This window comes from Bufo bufo, chromosome 3 (assembly GCF_905171765.1).
Source record: "Bufo bufo chromosome 3, aBufBuf1.1, whole genome shotgun sequence".
Lineage (NCBI taxonomy): Eukaryota > Metazoa > Chordata > Amphibia > Anura > Bufonidae > Bufo > Bufo bufo.
In genome coordinates, this window is record NC_053391.1 from 485,499,063 (window position 1) to 485,515,306 (window position 16,244).

The 16,244-nt window shown below is 43.5% G+C and overlaps 1 protein-coding gene across 1 annotated transcript in view; it reads left to right on the top strand.

Moving 5' to 3' along the window:
• Positions 1–16,244, top strand: part of STK24 (serine/threonine kinase 24) — a 75,719-nt gene that overhangs the window by 26,000 nt on the left and 33,475 nt on the right. Inside the window, exons 2-3 of the mRNA XM_040425286.1 lie at positions 288–518; positions 16,062–16,118. Of these exons, the coding sequence (XP_040281220.1) occupies positions 288–518; positions 16,062–16,118 (288 nt within the window). The remainder of the gene's footprint in view (positions 1–287; positions 519–16,061; positions 16,119–16,244) is intronic.

Genomic DNA, 16,244 nt, shown 5'->3' on the forward strand with positions numbered 1-16,244 from the left:
TTGGTCAGAAAATCTGCCAGATAATCTGTCTGTGTAACATCCCTAATTGCCTGGCCGCCCCTGTACTTGCTGCGGGGCACGTGTACTGTACATGTTATTTGAAATAAAATAAAATTATGTGCATTAATCAGCCAATGTTCCCCGGAGAATTCTAGAATAAACAGAGGATACAGGTGAGCAGATAGGTCTGGATTACTTTATCTTCACAGCGCATTGGGTCAACCTCTCTCCATATATTCTTTTATGCGTATCCGTTCTTAATGCTGTTATCTCTTTCTTTTCCTTAGAATCTAAAAGCAGACCCTGAGGAATTGTTCAGAAAGCTAGAAAAGATTGGCAAAGGATCCTTTGGAGAAGTCTTTAAAGGGATTGACAATAGGACTCAGAAAGTAATAGCAATAAAAATTATAGATCTTGAAGAAGCAGAAGACGAAATAGAAGATATCCAGCAAGAAATTACAGTGCTAAGCCAGTGCGATAGTCCATATGTGACAAAGTATTATGGGTCCTATCTCAAGGTAAGTAGTAGAACATCGCTAGTCCTGATTTAATGTAATTAGATTTCAGGAGCTTGATACTAATTATTATATCTTTATTAAGAAAAGTTTCCAAATTCTTGACTCCTAAATAGAAATTGTTTCTCAAAGTGGTAGTATAGTTATAAATCTAAGGGTTCATTTATCAAATCTGCTACCCCAGGGTTGTCGCATTTTTTACCACATTTGTTGAGCTTTGCCACTTTTAGAAGTGAAGTGAAAAGTAGTTCAGGATTTCGGATTAGAACACCTTTAAAAGTGGTTGTGCAGTTTGTTTGTATTGTTTACCTTTAAGGATAGGTCATTAATATCTGATATGATCTGCGGGGGTCCGACAGCCAATCAGCTGCTTGAACAGTAGGCGGCGCTCCAGGCGCTTCCTTTTCATTACACTGCTCATCGTCTCGGAAGTGCAGTGTAATTACAAATACTCATTCCATTCATTTGAATGGCGCAAGTACTTGTAATTACACTACTCCATCGCTACAGGGGAAACGACACGAAGTGTAATGAAGAGGAAGAGACGATCGCATGGAGCGTAACCTCCTCTTCAAACAGCTGATCGGCAGGGGTGTCGGACCCCCCAGATCAGATATTGATGACCTATCCTGAGGATGGACAGCTTTAGGTTTCATTTATGATGTGCAACTCTTTAAAAAGTCTCATCTCCATGCCAGGCAACCTCCTGGTGAACTTTTACAGACATAGGAGTACACCACATCACTTGCCCCAAATACACTGCTCAAAAAAATAAAGGGAACACAAAAATAACACATCCTAGATCTGAATTAATTAAATATTCTTCTGAAATACTTTGTTCTTTACGTAGTTGAATGTGCTGACAACAAAATCACACAAAAATTAAAAAATGGAAATCAAATTTTTCAACCCATGGAGGTCTGGATTTGGAGTCACACTCAAAATTAAAGTGGAAAAACACACTACAGGCTGATCCAACTTTGATGTAATGTCCTTAAAACAAGTCAAAATGAGGCTCAGTAGTATGTGTGGCCTCCACGTGCCTGTATGACCTCCCTACAACGCCTGTGCATGCTCCTGATGAGGTGGCGGACGGTCTCCTGAGGGATCTCCTCCCAGCCCTGGACTAAAGCATCTGCCAACTCCTGGACAGTCTGTGGTGCAACGTGACGTTGGTGGATAGAGCGAGACATGATGTCCCAGATGTGCTCAATTGGATTCCGGTCTGGGGAACGGGCGGGCCAGTCCATAGCATCAATGCCTTCGTCTTGCAGGAACTGATGACACACTCCAGCCACGTGAGGTCTAGCATTGTCTTGCATTAGGAGGAACCCAGGGCCAACCGCACCAGCATATGGTCTCACAAGGGGTCTGAGGGTCTCATCTCGGTACCTAATGGCAGTCAGGCTACCTCTGGCGAGCACATGGAGGGCTGTGCGGCCCTCCAAAGAAATGCCACCCCACACCATTACTGACCTAATGTCAAACCGGTCATGCTGGAGGATGTTGCGTCTGTCACATGTGCTCAGTGTGAACCTGCTTTCATCTGTGAAGAGCACAGGGCGCCAATGGCAAATTTGCCAATCTTGGTGTTCTCTGGCAAATGCCAAACGTCCTGCACGGTGTTGGGGTGTAAGCACAACCCCCACCTGTGGACGTCGGGCCCTCATATCACCCTCATGGAGTCTGTTTCTGACCGTTTGAGCAGACACATTTACATTTGTGGCCTGTGGAGGGCATTTTGCAGGGCTCTGGCAGTGCTCCTCCTGTTCCTCCTTACACAAAGGCGGAGGTAGCGGTCCTGCTGCTGGGTTGTTGCCCTCCTACGGCCTCCTCCACGTCTCCTGATGTACTGGCCTGTCTCCTGGTAGTGCCTCCATGCTTTGGACACTACGCTGACAGACACAGCAAACCTTCTTGCCACAGCTCGCATTGATGTGCCATCCTGGATAAGCTGCACTACCTGAGCCACTTGTGTGGGTTGTAGACTCCGTCTCATGCTACCACTAGAGTGAAAGCACCGCCAGCATTCAAAAGTGACCAAAACATCAGCCAGGAAGCATAGGAACTGAGAAGTGTTCTGTGGTCACCACCTGCAGAACCACTCCTTTATTGGGGGTGTCTTGCTAATTGCCTATAATTTCCACCTGTTGTCTATCCCATTTGCACAACAACATGTGAAATTGATTGTCACTCAGTGTTGCTTCCTAAGTGGACAGTTTGATTTCACAGAAGTGTGATTGACTTGGAGTTACATTGTGTTGTTTAAGTGTTCCCTTTATTTTTTTGAGCAGTGTATATTATTACTGTGCACACTTTTTTTTTATAAATTTGGCACAACCTCACAAAGCAGGTCAGTAAGTGTTGCCTCTGCAGTGTCAACCAGTTAAATAATTTTTTCAGTGATTCCCCCCCCCCGCAACCTTACGAAGCAAAGACAGTTACAACTCACACCAAAACCACCATAAATGATAAACCACCTCCCCACCTTAAAGTGGTTGTGCAGTACAAAGATATTGATGAACTGTCCTCAGGGTTAATATCAGATCGGAGTGGGTCCAACTCACATCACCCCCGCTGATCAGCTGCTTAAAGGGGTAGCGGCGCTCGTGCAGCTTCTGCCTCACAATTGCATGTGCTCCATCACATTTGCAGCGGCCATGCAGCGTAACTGCAACTACTCATACCATTGGACGGAGCTCTTGTAATTATAGTGAGGCATCTCTACAAGCGAGACGATGCACAGGTATTTCTGAAAATGAAGCGGCTTTCACATAAGTGCCGCTACCTCTCCAAACAGCTGATCAACGGGGTTTCCGTTAGTCAAATCTGATATTGATGACCTGTTGTGAGGCTACGTCTTCAGTATCTTCACACCACACCCTTTTAACCTATTGACCAGTGTTGTAATAGTACAGTGCAGACAGAAGTCCTCTGAGGACGTGTGCCATACGACACAATCAGCAGCAGGACGCTGTTTAAAATACACAGCCACAGTACTGCTGTAACTAAGGAGGTCAGAGAAACTTCTAATCTCCATTTTTTTTATAGGGATACTATAATTAGTTTTCTTTTTTGCTTCAGCATTTCTGTGCCATTGAAAATGAAATAAGAACTATTGTCTATTTGTGGAAGTCAACACAAATTATAAGATCTTCTATATGGAAAGGGATTCAGTTTTAAGTTTGCTAATGTAAGGGGAAGATATTATCTGAAAATTAATCCTCATGATAATAGTGGGAGTAATTTTGGGGTACAATCTTGACATTTCTATAGTTCTCTTGATAGGTTTAGCTAAAGAGGCCCACAGAATCATATCAGTGTGATGCTCTAATTGAGTCACTACTGGGGGGGAGGTTCCATGGTCACAGTGGTGGTCTGACTGAGAAAGCGAGTCTGTTCGCTATGTTAAAAGGTGAAACAAACAGGAAGTAGAATACATGGAGTGACTTAGAAATTTTTTATCCAGACAAACATTCACCTGTGTGTTCTAAAAATTAAAGGGGTTTTCCGAGATTTTAATACTGATGACCTGTCCTCAGCATAGATCATCAGTATCTGATCAGTGGGGGGTCAGACACCCAGGACTCCTGCCGATCAGCTGTTTGAGAAGGCAGTGAGTGCCGCGGCCTTCTCTCAGCTTTTCTTACGCCCGTGAAGTCACGTTCATTGGTCAGATGGCCCAGGCGCAGCTCAGCTCCATAGAAGTGTATGGGACTGAGCTGTGTTACCAACCACAGCCGCTGTACAATGTATAATGATAAAACCGTGCTCAAGCACTTATTAGATCAATCTACCTTTTGGTTTCCCTTCTACTGTTTAACCCCTTGCCACATAATCACACACATGTTACGTCGCTGTCCACTGGTACTTTAACATCCAGCGCCATACGTGAATGGCAAGGGGATGGTGTGGGCACAGGAGTTTTAGCCTGCACCATCCATAGAGGGAGCCCGCTGAAATACACAGCCAGGCTCCTGCTGCAATGGCCAAATCTGGAGCTAGCTCCGATTCTGGCTGTTTAACTCCTTAGATGTTGTGGTCAGTTTAACAGTATGTTGTTTTAGGTCCTAAGGCCGGCAACTTCAACTTGGCATTGTCAGATTGCGTTCTACCTTTGGCCATGAAAGGCTTGCACATTGCAGTTATTATTGTTATTATAGTCTATGACCTGTCAGCTCTCCTGGCACCTAGTATATGCATGCCAAATGACAATGCGATCAAAGAGAGATCAAAGGGGTATGGCGCTATGCAAAGTTCATAGAAAAGGAGTGCTAAATTCTTATTTGATGAGGATGTTTGCAAGTATTTATTAAAGGAGACCTGTCAGGAGAGCAGACAGGTTTGGTTGTCCTAGGTTCAACACTTAGGGTCCATTCACACGTCCGTAGTGTTTTGCGGATCTGCAAATTGCGCATCCGCAATGCACCTGGCCGGCACCCCCATAGAACTGCCTATTGTCCGCAATTGCGGACAAGAATAGGACATATTCTATTTTTTTCCGGAGCTCCAGACCAGAAGATCGAGGGCGCATCCAGAAATGCGGATGCGGACAGGACACTGTGTGCTGTCCGCATGCATTCCTGCCCCATAGAGAATGAATGGGTCCGCATCCGTTCCGCAGAATTGCGGAACGGGTGCGGACACATTCACGGACGTGTGAATGGACCCTTACTTTTGGAGTTGAGCGACGCGCGCATCGGATGGATGCTTAATCCGAAGTGGCTTCGTTCAAAACTTCGGAATAATACTGTATGGGTTCTAAATATTGATTTTCGGTCAACCCCTTTGTCACATGGCAAACATTTGAATATAACTCCTACTTCTGGTTTTCACAGCATGGTTTGCCATTGATTGACGACTGTAGCCTCCAGAAAAAGTTGAGTGCATCTAATGAGACCAAGTGGCAAAGCACTTTCCTATCATTGATGCCACTTCATTGTCACAATCAGTGAGGTTACAGTGGTTGAACCTCTGCCTGACAGATTTAAAGGGGTTGTTAACCTTTGGGGATCTTCTTGACAGACATCCCCCCCCCTCCATGTAGCCGGACCTGTTGAAGTACTCTTGCCTGCTTCCCATCACTGGGTTCCAGGTCCTTTACTTTGCCGCTGCCTCGCTTCTGACGCTGCGTGTCAACATCCTCTTTGATGCGGGTCACATGGCTGCGGTCAGTGACTGGCTGCGGTGATGATGTGTCCCTCTGCATCATATGACTCTGTGACGTGAAACGTGGGGGGGACATCATCACCGTTGCGTCCAGTCATTGACTGCAGCAGCCACGTGCCCCGTTGTTGACATGCAGAGGCCGGAGTGAAGGAGCCAGAACCCAGCGGTAGGGAGCAGGTAAGTATGCTTCCTTCTACAGGTTTGGACATGGGCGGGGGGCTAGCAGAAAGGAAGATGACCCCCTATAAAACAAGATCTGTAATGATAAATATAGCTAGTACATGCTAGAAATATTCTGTATGCTAGATTAACATGTTTGTTGAGATTTGTGTGGGCTTGTTTTTTTTTCTTCTTTAATTGCATTAGATGTGACAATCTTCACCAGGCTAAAGGCCATACACATAGCAATTATCCCTGCCATTCCAATGAATCAGAGTGCTGGTAACAATGTCCTATGTACATGCACCAATGACGCACAGCATAAGTGTCATTAATATTTGATTGCTCATACATGATCATTTCTTAAATTGTTCTCTGTTAATGACTGTCCTCAAACATTTCATTTAGAGCTGCATTACTAGTACGATTACATTTAGGTTAGAAAATAGATTCTACTACAGTATGTATGATATTTGAAATGTTGAAAAAGTACTTGTAATGCCAGTAAGCTATCATAATTTGGGGATCAGAAAATGGGGATTTGGGCTGGAAATGTAATATTACTACTACTGGTAATAGAAAATGAAAGAATAGAAAATATAGAAATTAATTAAAACTATAAGTGAAAAAGCCAGAGGTAGGTAAGTATACAGGGCAGTGCAAGATATATTGCATATAGCAACCAGCTATAAAAACGGTGGTGGAGATTTATCAAACTGGTGTAAAGTAGAACTTTACAAATTTTACCTTTTCATTTTCCAAAGGAGCTGTGAAAAATGAAAGGTGGAATCTGATTGGTTGCTATGGACAACTAAGCTAGTTCTACTTTACACCAGTTTGATAAATCTCCCCCAGTATGTATAATGTGCAAGTAGACTAAACAAGTGCAAATGGTACTGCAATTCACTGGTCAATGGTCTGAACTTCACGCAGGGGTTTTTTGTCCGGCCGCCTCTCTGCATATTTGCCGTGCTGCTGCCGGATCTATGTTGCTCCCTATTATAGTGACTGGGGTCGGGCGGACTTCCGGCAGCACACGGGTGTACACTGTACGGAATCCGGCAGGCTGTTCCCCTGCTGGAACAATCTGCCGGAAAGGGTAAACGCCAATGTGAATCTGGCCTTTGACTGTTTCTTGGTCTATCTGATCAGAACGCTGTCCATCCAATTCAGCATTTAATGCATGTACCATATTTTTCATCCAATAAGATGCACTTAGGTTTTAGAGGAGTAAAATAAGAAAAAAATTTTTTTTCATCAGAGCTCAGCTCAGACCCCCAGTGTTTATAAGACCCCAATCAGACCTCAGATCAGACTCCCAATGTTAATAGGGCCCCTATTCAGACCTCCATGTTAATAAGCCCCCATATTAATCAGACCTCAGAACAGAGAAAAACAAAACAACTTACCTCTCCTGTTACTACTCCTGAGACCCGGCTCCTGCTCTTCCTGCTGCGTACTGTGTTGTGGCCTGACGCGGCACAGCATGAGGTCACAGAGCGCGGATGTCCTTATTCTGTACTCGCCGCTTACTGATCTTCTCCTGCAGGGCTCCTCACACGGTGTGGAATCGGTGAGTACGGAGTCTGCACAGGGAGTGCTGCATTCACCTCTCCCTGGTCCTCCTGTACTAATGAGTGCTTCCATAATTGAGGAGCTAATTAGTATTTGCCCCATAAGACACACTTGGGGGAGAAAAGTGAGTCTTATAGGGTGAAAAATACTGTAATTGTGCAATTTCTATTTGGCCTAGTAATATGAAATAAATATTTCCAAACAACACTTTTTTATTTGTAGAAGTGCAGTGTTTCTTTTACCTCCTTAAAGATGCAGTCTAGTTTGGTACTTACCTGTCATAATGAAAATGCATGTTATAGGGCTGGAAGAGCTGAACAGATTCATATATAATTTTTGTAGGAAAAGATTCAATACAACTTGTATTTTATTATACCTGTAATTATGTTCATTCTGGTTTTTGAATTCCAGGAGGCGGTCCTATCAATGACTGACGGCTATCTGTGTATACACAGTCATAGAGGGAAGGCTGTCAATCACTGATAGGACCACTTCCTTGTCTTCAAAGACCAGAATGGGCAGGAATATAAATGAATGAAATACGGGTTATACTGAGTCTTTTCCCACTAAACTATATATCAATCTGTTCAGGTCCTCGCAATCTATAACATGCTGCCTGCAGCTCAAACACCATGTTGAATTTGAAAAGGAAAGTTTAACCCTTACGATACTGGAGGTTTTTGCGTTTTCGCGTTCTCTTTTTCTTCCCCATTTTCCAGTCACATAGCTGTATGAGGGCTTATTTTTTGCGTGACAAATTGTACTTTCTAATGCCACCAACTTTTTTTTACATCACCATATTCTGACCCCCATAACTTTTTTATACTTATGTCTACTGAGCTGTTTAGGGGCTAATTTTTTTGCGGAACAATCTGTTGTTCTTATTGATACCATTTTGGAGTGTGCGTGACTTTTTGATCACATTTTATTAGATTTTTTTTGGCTAAGAGAAGCAATAAAAAAATGGCAAATTGCCCATTTTGACCCTGTAAGCGAGGCTTACAGTGTTCAGCGCAACTACCGATGCCCACATTGGTCGCACGGGGCATTAGTAGGAAGCCCGGAAGCTCGAGCTTCTGGGTTTTTGCGCATTTAGATGCCGTGATCTCACTTGATCACGGCATCTAAAGCCTTTAATTACCGCGATTGGCATTATTGCTCGTCATGGTAGTTAGCCGCAGGTCTCTGCTGTATGAAACAGCAGAGACCTGACTGCCATGGCGCCTGCTGCACGTGCGAGCAGGCGCCATGTTTACACACCGTTCCAGCGCTGTACATATACGAACGGGTTAAAGGGGTTTTCTGGGGTTACGGTGGTTTTATCAGATATTCTTTCCTCATGTACATCTTTCCCATGCTTTTTCTCAATCTGGACTCTCCTGACCCATTTTCAACATGTAGACAAATCCCCCTGGTTTGTATCCATCCTGTATGTAGCATTTTCTGTTGCTGTACCCAACCAAACCATGATTCACTTCCATCTCAACCACCGCTCCAGCACCGCCCCTAACACCCATGTAGGTTATAGCTCCCCCCACTCAGCTAGTTACATATACACACACAAACACTCCCCTATCACTGACCTTGTAACTGCTTTGACATTCCCATTGACGTTGCCTCATAGGAAGTAAGAAAACTCTGCATAGACATGGTCAAGTGACCACAACCCAGAATCGAGAATATTACTGATACCTTTTATAAATGATTATTTTAAAACCTATTGATGCAAACTGGAAACTCCCTTTAAGGCTCCAGCATTTTGTTTTAAATTCCATCATCTCCATGTTTCAAAAGCCGTGCATTTTATTTTATTTTTTTCTATCAACATAGCGATATGAGGACTTGTTTTATAAAGGCTACTTTTATGTGGGACTAGTTTTCTTTTTTTTTAAAGGGAACCTGTCACCGGGATTTTGTGTATAGAGCTGAGGTCATGGGTTGCTAGATGGCCGCTAGCACATCCGCAATACCCAGTCCCTATAGCTCTGTGTGCTTTTATTGTGTAAAAAAACCGATTTGATACATATGCAAATTACCCTGAGATGAGTCCTGTCCCTGACTCATCTCACATACAGGACTCATCTCAGGTTAATTTGCATATGTATCAAATAGTTTTTTTTTTTTTTACACAATAAAAGCACACAGAGCGGCCATCTAGCAACCCATGTCATCAGCTCTATACACAAAATCCCGGTGACAGGTTCCCTTTAATGCCACTATTTTGGGGTACCTCTACTGTATTGTATAATTGTAAAAGATTCTAGATGGTCGGAGGAAGGCGACGGTTTGAAAAAACAATGCAATTCTGCTATTGTTTCATTTTTACAGTGTTCCCGGTGCTGTAAAAATGACAGGTTAACATTATTCTTTGGATCAGTACAATTATGGAGATTTTACTACTTTGAAAAAAAAATTTAGAGCTTTTTTTTTAGAAAAAAGATTGCTATGTATCTCCCATATATTTTATTTATTTATTTTTTAAAAAAATTTCTACTGAAGGAGCTGTGTTGTTTTTGTGGTGCGATCTGTAATTTCTGTGATTAGCATTTTGTGATATATGTGGCCTTTTGATCATTTTTTTATTCAAGATTTTGTGGAGGCAGGTGACCAAAAGCAATAATTCTTGCATTGGGGATTCATGGAGTTAAATAATAAGATATTTTAATATATTGGGTCATTACAGACACGATGGTACAGATTATCCTTATTTATGTATAAATATTTGAAATGGGAAAAGAGTTTTTAATGATGGCACAGCCCAGCTCCTGAGCATGCAGCATTGCTGAGACATACCATTAGGGCACAGAGCGTTAGAGGGGTTGTCCGCTTTTACTATATTGATGACCTATCCTGAGGATAGGTCATCAGTAGCAGATTGGCGGGGGGGCCTGACTGCCGGCACCCCTGCCGATCAGCTGTTTGAAGATAACACAGCGCTCATACAAGCCCTGCCTTCTTTTCACTGTTTGTCTTTACTGTCGACGGCGAGCAGGTGTACTTAAAGCTCCTGCATCCCATTCACTCAATGAAGCCTGGAGCCGTCCCATAGAAGTGAATGGGACGGCGGAGCTATAAATACACCTGCCCACTGCCGCAATGTCATCAGTGAGCATGTAAAGCAGTGAAGAGAACTCTGCGCTCGTACGAGTGCTGTAGTCTCTTCAAACAGCTGATAGGGGAGGGGGTTATGGGAATCGTGCCCCAGCCAATCTGCTATTGATGAACTATCCTGAGCATAGGTCATCAATATAGTTAAAGCTGAGTTGTGCATTTATTGTGCAATTGATCACAGATTTTATTTGTCATAACAATAATTTTAAATGATAATCTTTATATAGAGCCAACATATTCTGCAGAACAAAGGGTACATGCACCGACAAAATCAGACAACTGGGGCCCTGCTCCCAAGAACTTACAATCTTTGATAAAATTGGGATAACGTAATGTAGGAATAAACCCAGATTAAGGACAAATAAAAATAAAGGTCCCTTTACATGGGACGACACAGCAGCATATTGTCGGGGAAGAAGCGTTCCTTCCCGGCAATCGGCTGGTTGTCAGCGGAGGAGACTGCTATATTTCCATGCAGCAATCTCCTCCACAGTATGGGGAGGAGCGATCGCTAATGCCATCGCTCGTTTGCCGGCAGCAGATGCTGCTTACACAGCACGATCTGCTGCCGGCAAACGATAATTTTTGTGACCGGATGAATAATCTATTACCCGATGAATGAGCATCTGCGGGATTCTCAGACCGTGTAAAGGGCCCTTTACTGAAGGAACTGTTTACTCTGGGATCACATGCACTGCTAATGTGCAGCTTGTGTTTTACTGTGTATTGCTATGATTTTGCAATGAGGTTAATGGTCATGTGGTTTTTACATATTAAAAATGTTTTACCTGTGAAAAATATGTGCAGCTTTACCTTGCAGTAATTGGCTGTGTGGCACATTATCACTGCATATGGACTCAGCTTTATAGGGGTCTTCAGATCGATATGTCAAACTGCAGGGAATCTATCGGATCCCAAACCCTTTCTGTATCCCTGCCGCTACAGCCATGACATAAGGTTTTGGTTGCAGCAATGATGTGCTTGTGTGACTCTGCAGCCAATCGCTGACTTGGGGGTAAACAGCACGATACTGAGACCAGTGATTGAGTGGTCATGTGTGGTATAAAGGCATGTCACTGCTGCAGTTAGAACAACAAAGGTCCACGGGGGTGGAGGAGGTTCCGAATGGTAAGCATTCTGATAGGTTACCTTTTGCTTATCTCAGACAACCCTTTAAAGAAGAACGCCAGCAATAAAAAAATTGCCAAATATTGCAGTATAGACTAATCAAAAATAATATGGATATCTTGTGTATGGCTTGTGTACACCTGTTTTAGTTGATGTATCTTTTTATTGGTTATCTGAAATGTTGATTCCTTGATTCTGGTTGCGCTAATGCAGCCTACATGTTTACAGGGGCAGCCAGTGATAGATCAGTGACATAGAACTTCTGACCTTTAACTCACAATGCAGAGTCTCAGTGTATTCCTACGACATGCATCTTCAGTCTGTCTCCCCGGCCTCCTCCTTACGGTTTCTCCCTGTCACCTCTTATGAGCAGGAGGCAGGGGAGAGCTGTGTAAATCTGCATCTTATAATACTAGGAATAGATGGGAGGTTCTGCATACAGCACTCATAGACAGTTAGTGAGTCAGGGACATTTTATACCTCTGCATCGAATCATTGTATGGCCTCAACTAGTATATCTCTCAGCACTTCTGGTCTCTTAGGGTCGAAATGATATGTTCATCAGTACTCTATGCATTGAGGGACATACAGAGGAACAAGAGGGAGGAGCGGAGGAAGTCCTCCAAACAGGAGAGCCTGATGTCCTTTCTACTCAGGAAAGCAAGGTTTGGATTGGAAGACTGGGGATCACGTGTCCCAGCTGCCCATAATGAAAGGGTTCACAGTGTATGAATGCAGCTCGGATGATACTAATGACAAAGCGAGAATATTGACAGTGAGTTATCATTATATGTAACAAAAGTGCCAGAGTGCTTCGTTAAGGTAGAGATTAAGCTAAAAAATGTTCAGACCAATTACGGTAAATAGTGTGCTACTCTAAATAAAATATTCCTAAAATAAATTTCTAATTATTTATCTCCCCCAGTCTTCTGCATCTACTGGTCGTTGGATTGTAGCAGGTCTAGTTTACATTATAATTGTAGATACTGTCTGACTGTGCTAACATGTGGCTGTAAAGAAGGTATTGGGTGGAGGGATCTCTTTGACCTGACATAACAAGGGTGTTACTGCTTTTTTTAAATACAAATATAGCAACATAGTTGTTACTCAGAAACAGGTCATACACCTGAACGCTTACTGGCCAATATTTTTCCCAAATGAAAGAAAATTCTGTTAATAGCAATAAGCATTTCCCTCATAATGAATGTTTAAAGGGGTTGCCTGGGATCTACAAAAAATAGACCAAGTTGGGGGAAATTGCATAAAACTAGAAAAGAAACATTAAATCCCCTGTTTCATCATACCGCTCCAGTGCCCCCGACAGTCTATTTACTGTCCTGCAATGGTGACATCACAACAACTCCTATGGATAGCTCATCAGTATCAGGACCCCCTCCAATCAGCTGTTTGAGAAGGCATCAGCGCTTGCAGTAGCGCATCGGCCTTCTCTCAGCTCACAAAGCATTCACTTCAATGGGGCTGAACTGTGCCTAGGCCATGTGACCAACGAATGTGACGTCACATGACCTAGGCAAAGCTGGAGAAGGCCACTCCGCACCAACAGCTGATCGTCAGGGGTCCCGGGTGTCGGACCCCCACCGATCAGATACTGATGGCCTATCCAGAGGATAGGTCATCAGTAAAAAAAAACTGTTAGAAAACCCCTTTAATGACGCTACAATTACCAATGCTTACAAGGTGGGCACACAGATGGAATTGTTTGTACAGAATATACAGATATCTGCGTGTAAGACATTGAAAGCTCACGGTGGATATTCCAGTGGACAAGTCCAGAAACGTCTACAGCTGGTCGGTGGGGCAGCACCTAGATAGATTGGCCTAGTGTTTCAAAACAGGGTTCAGCTCATCATTTTGCTTTATGTGCTTAGATAGTCCAAGAATTGCTGGAATTGCTCCATGGACAGCACACGTACCCATTGATTTTTGACGTATGTATTCACACATCCATGATTTACCATAATCCTGGCTAGGGATCGACCGATATTGATTTTTTAGGGCAGATACCGATAATCTGTGAACTTTCAGTCCGATAGCCGATAATTTATACCCATATTCTGTGAATTTTCATTTTTGAAAAAAAATATAATAATTCCTACACTAATCTGCTGAAAATGAATGTTTATTGTTAACGTGTATTTTTTATTTTTTTTGTAAATCTTTATTTTTCATTTAGAATTAATATTTTGGTGTTTTTTTTTTTTTTTTACTAACAGCCCCCTTAGGGACTAGAACCCTTGTCCTATTCACCCTGATAGATCTCTATCAGGGTGAATAGGACCTCACGCTGTCCCTGCTGCTCTGTGCACACAGCATCAGGGATATTACCATGGCAGCCAGGGCTTCAATAGCATCCTGGCTGCCATGGTAACAGATCGGAGCCCCAGCATTACACTGCCAGTGAGGAGGAGGGGAGAGGAGACCCTGTGGCCACTGCCACCAATAATTAATACTGGCGGGGCTTGGGTGGGGGGGGCGCACTGTGCCACCAATGATTAATACTGGGGGGCTTGGGTGGGGGGGTGCATGGCGCCACCAATGATTAATACTGGGGTTTGGGGCGGAGGGGGGCGCACTGCGCCACCAATGATTAATACTGGGGTTAGGGGGGCGCACTGCGCCACCAATGAAGATAACTCATTTATTCATATACAGGGGGCGGGAGCTGGCTGCAGAATCACATAGCCGGCTCCCGACCTCTATGACAAGTAGCTGCGATCTGCGGTAGTTAACACCTCAGGTGCGGCACCTGAGGGGTTAACTACCGCAGATCGCAGCTACTTGTCATAGAGGTCGGGAGCCGACTATGTGATTGTGCAGCCAGCTCCCGCCTCCTGTTGAATTTGAATGAATGAGAGAGTTATCTTCATTGGTGGCGCAGTGGCCACACCCCGCCCCTTCTCTTGTCCTCCCTCCACTCATCGGTGGTAGCAGCAGCACAGGGGGGAGGGAGACACTGCTTCCTTCTCCCCTGTGCTGCTGAGGGAACACGGAGAGCGCTGACAGCAGCACGATCTGTGTTCCCAATACGTTATCGGTATATCAGCAAAATAGATGCCGATGCCGATAACGTTAAAAATCCTGAATATTGGCCGATAATATCGGTCCTATTTTTTTCCCCAGTGTTTATGGATGCTTTATGCCCATTATAGCCTATGGGTCCATGGAAAAAAAACACAGACACAACACAGATTGTATCCATGTTTAGTCCATGTTCCATAGTTTGTTGATTGGTGATTGTCTTGAAATTCATTTTCAGCTGAATAGTGTCCGTGGGATACGAATGACACATGAACCAAACATGGATCCTTCATGGACAGATTAACACGTTCAGGAGGCCTAGAAGTACTAACATGCAGTAATCAAGGATGCCTTATTCATAAATGCCCCCCAAGTTATAAAACTGCTGTTTCATCCAGTCTTATGTGTTTCTGTATTTTAAACTACTGTAATGCTAGGTGGTGTTTTTTTTATTTTTTATATAAATTCTTTACTTAAAGGTGTTGTCCAGGTTCAGCTCTGAACCTGGACATACCTGCATCTTCACCCAGGCAGGCCCCCTTGATATTAGCATTGGAGCATTTCAGGCTCCAATGCTCTCCCTTGCCCTGTGCTGGATCTGAGGCTTCCGCCAACCAGTGTATTTGGTGATGTCAACGGCTCTGATGGGCGGGCTTTAGCACTAAAGCCCGCCCATTTGTGTTGGTGACGTCACTGAATACACTGCTGGGCGGAAGCCTCCACCTAGCAGTCCCTATGAAGAGCCTGATACGTCACTGGATCTCCTAAAGAAAAGCTTTTGGCCCGCGCGATTCAGCGCAGGGCAAAGAGTATCAGAGTCTGAAATTTTCCAATGTTGGTATTAAGGGGGCTGCCTAGGTGAAAATGTTGATATGTCTGGACCTGGACAACCCCTTTAATAGGTTTTAACAATAAAGAAACATAATACAGGGACATAAACCTTTGGGGAAAAAAAAGAGCACAGTATGCAGTATCTGGTCAGTAAAGAAAAGAGACCTGCACCACAGTGTAGACATACAAAGCCCCAAGTCTGGGAAAGTAACTACAAATACAATAAAGGCTCTAAACTATGAGGGACCATCTAGTGATAGATAAGCTCCAATCTATACAAACTTTGAGGACCACAACAGTTAGTCCTCAAAAATGCATAGAAAGGAAGAGAGAATAAAACGTAGGAGAAAATGTAATGCTATGCTTTCTCCATATAATACCAAACAATAACTAATTTAAGTAATGAGGCATTGAAGATGTCCACTACCAAACTCTCAGGGACTATCCAGATCTAACAGGCTCACATCAGCATCCAACTGCTTGCCCATTCACCACACTAAATAATATCATGTTAACCTGTGTTTTTTTTTCTAGGATACCAAATTATGGATCATTATGGAATATCTTGGAGGAGGATCGGCTTTGGATCTGGTGTGTATATTTATTAAGGTTACCAATAAAATAAGTAGGGTTTTAGCTGTATCTTATTACAGCCTGCAGATTCATTCATACTGATATAGGAAATGAAACCAGGAGCTGCAGCTGATGGCACAATTG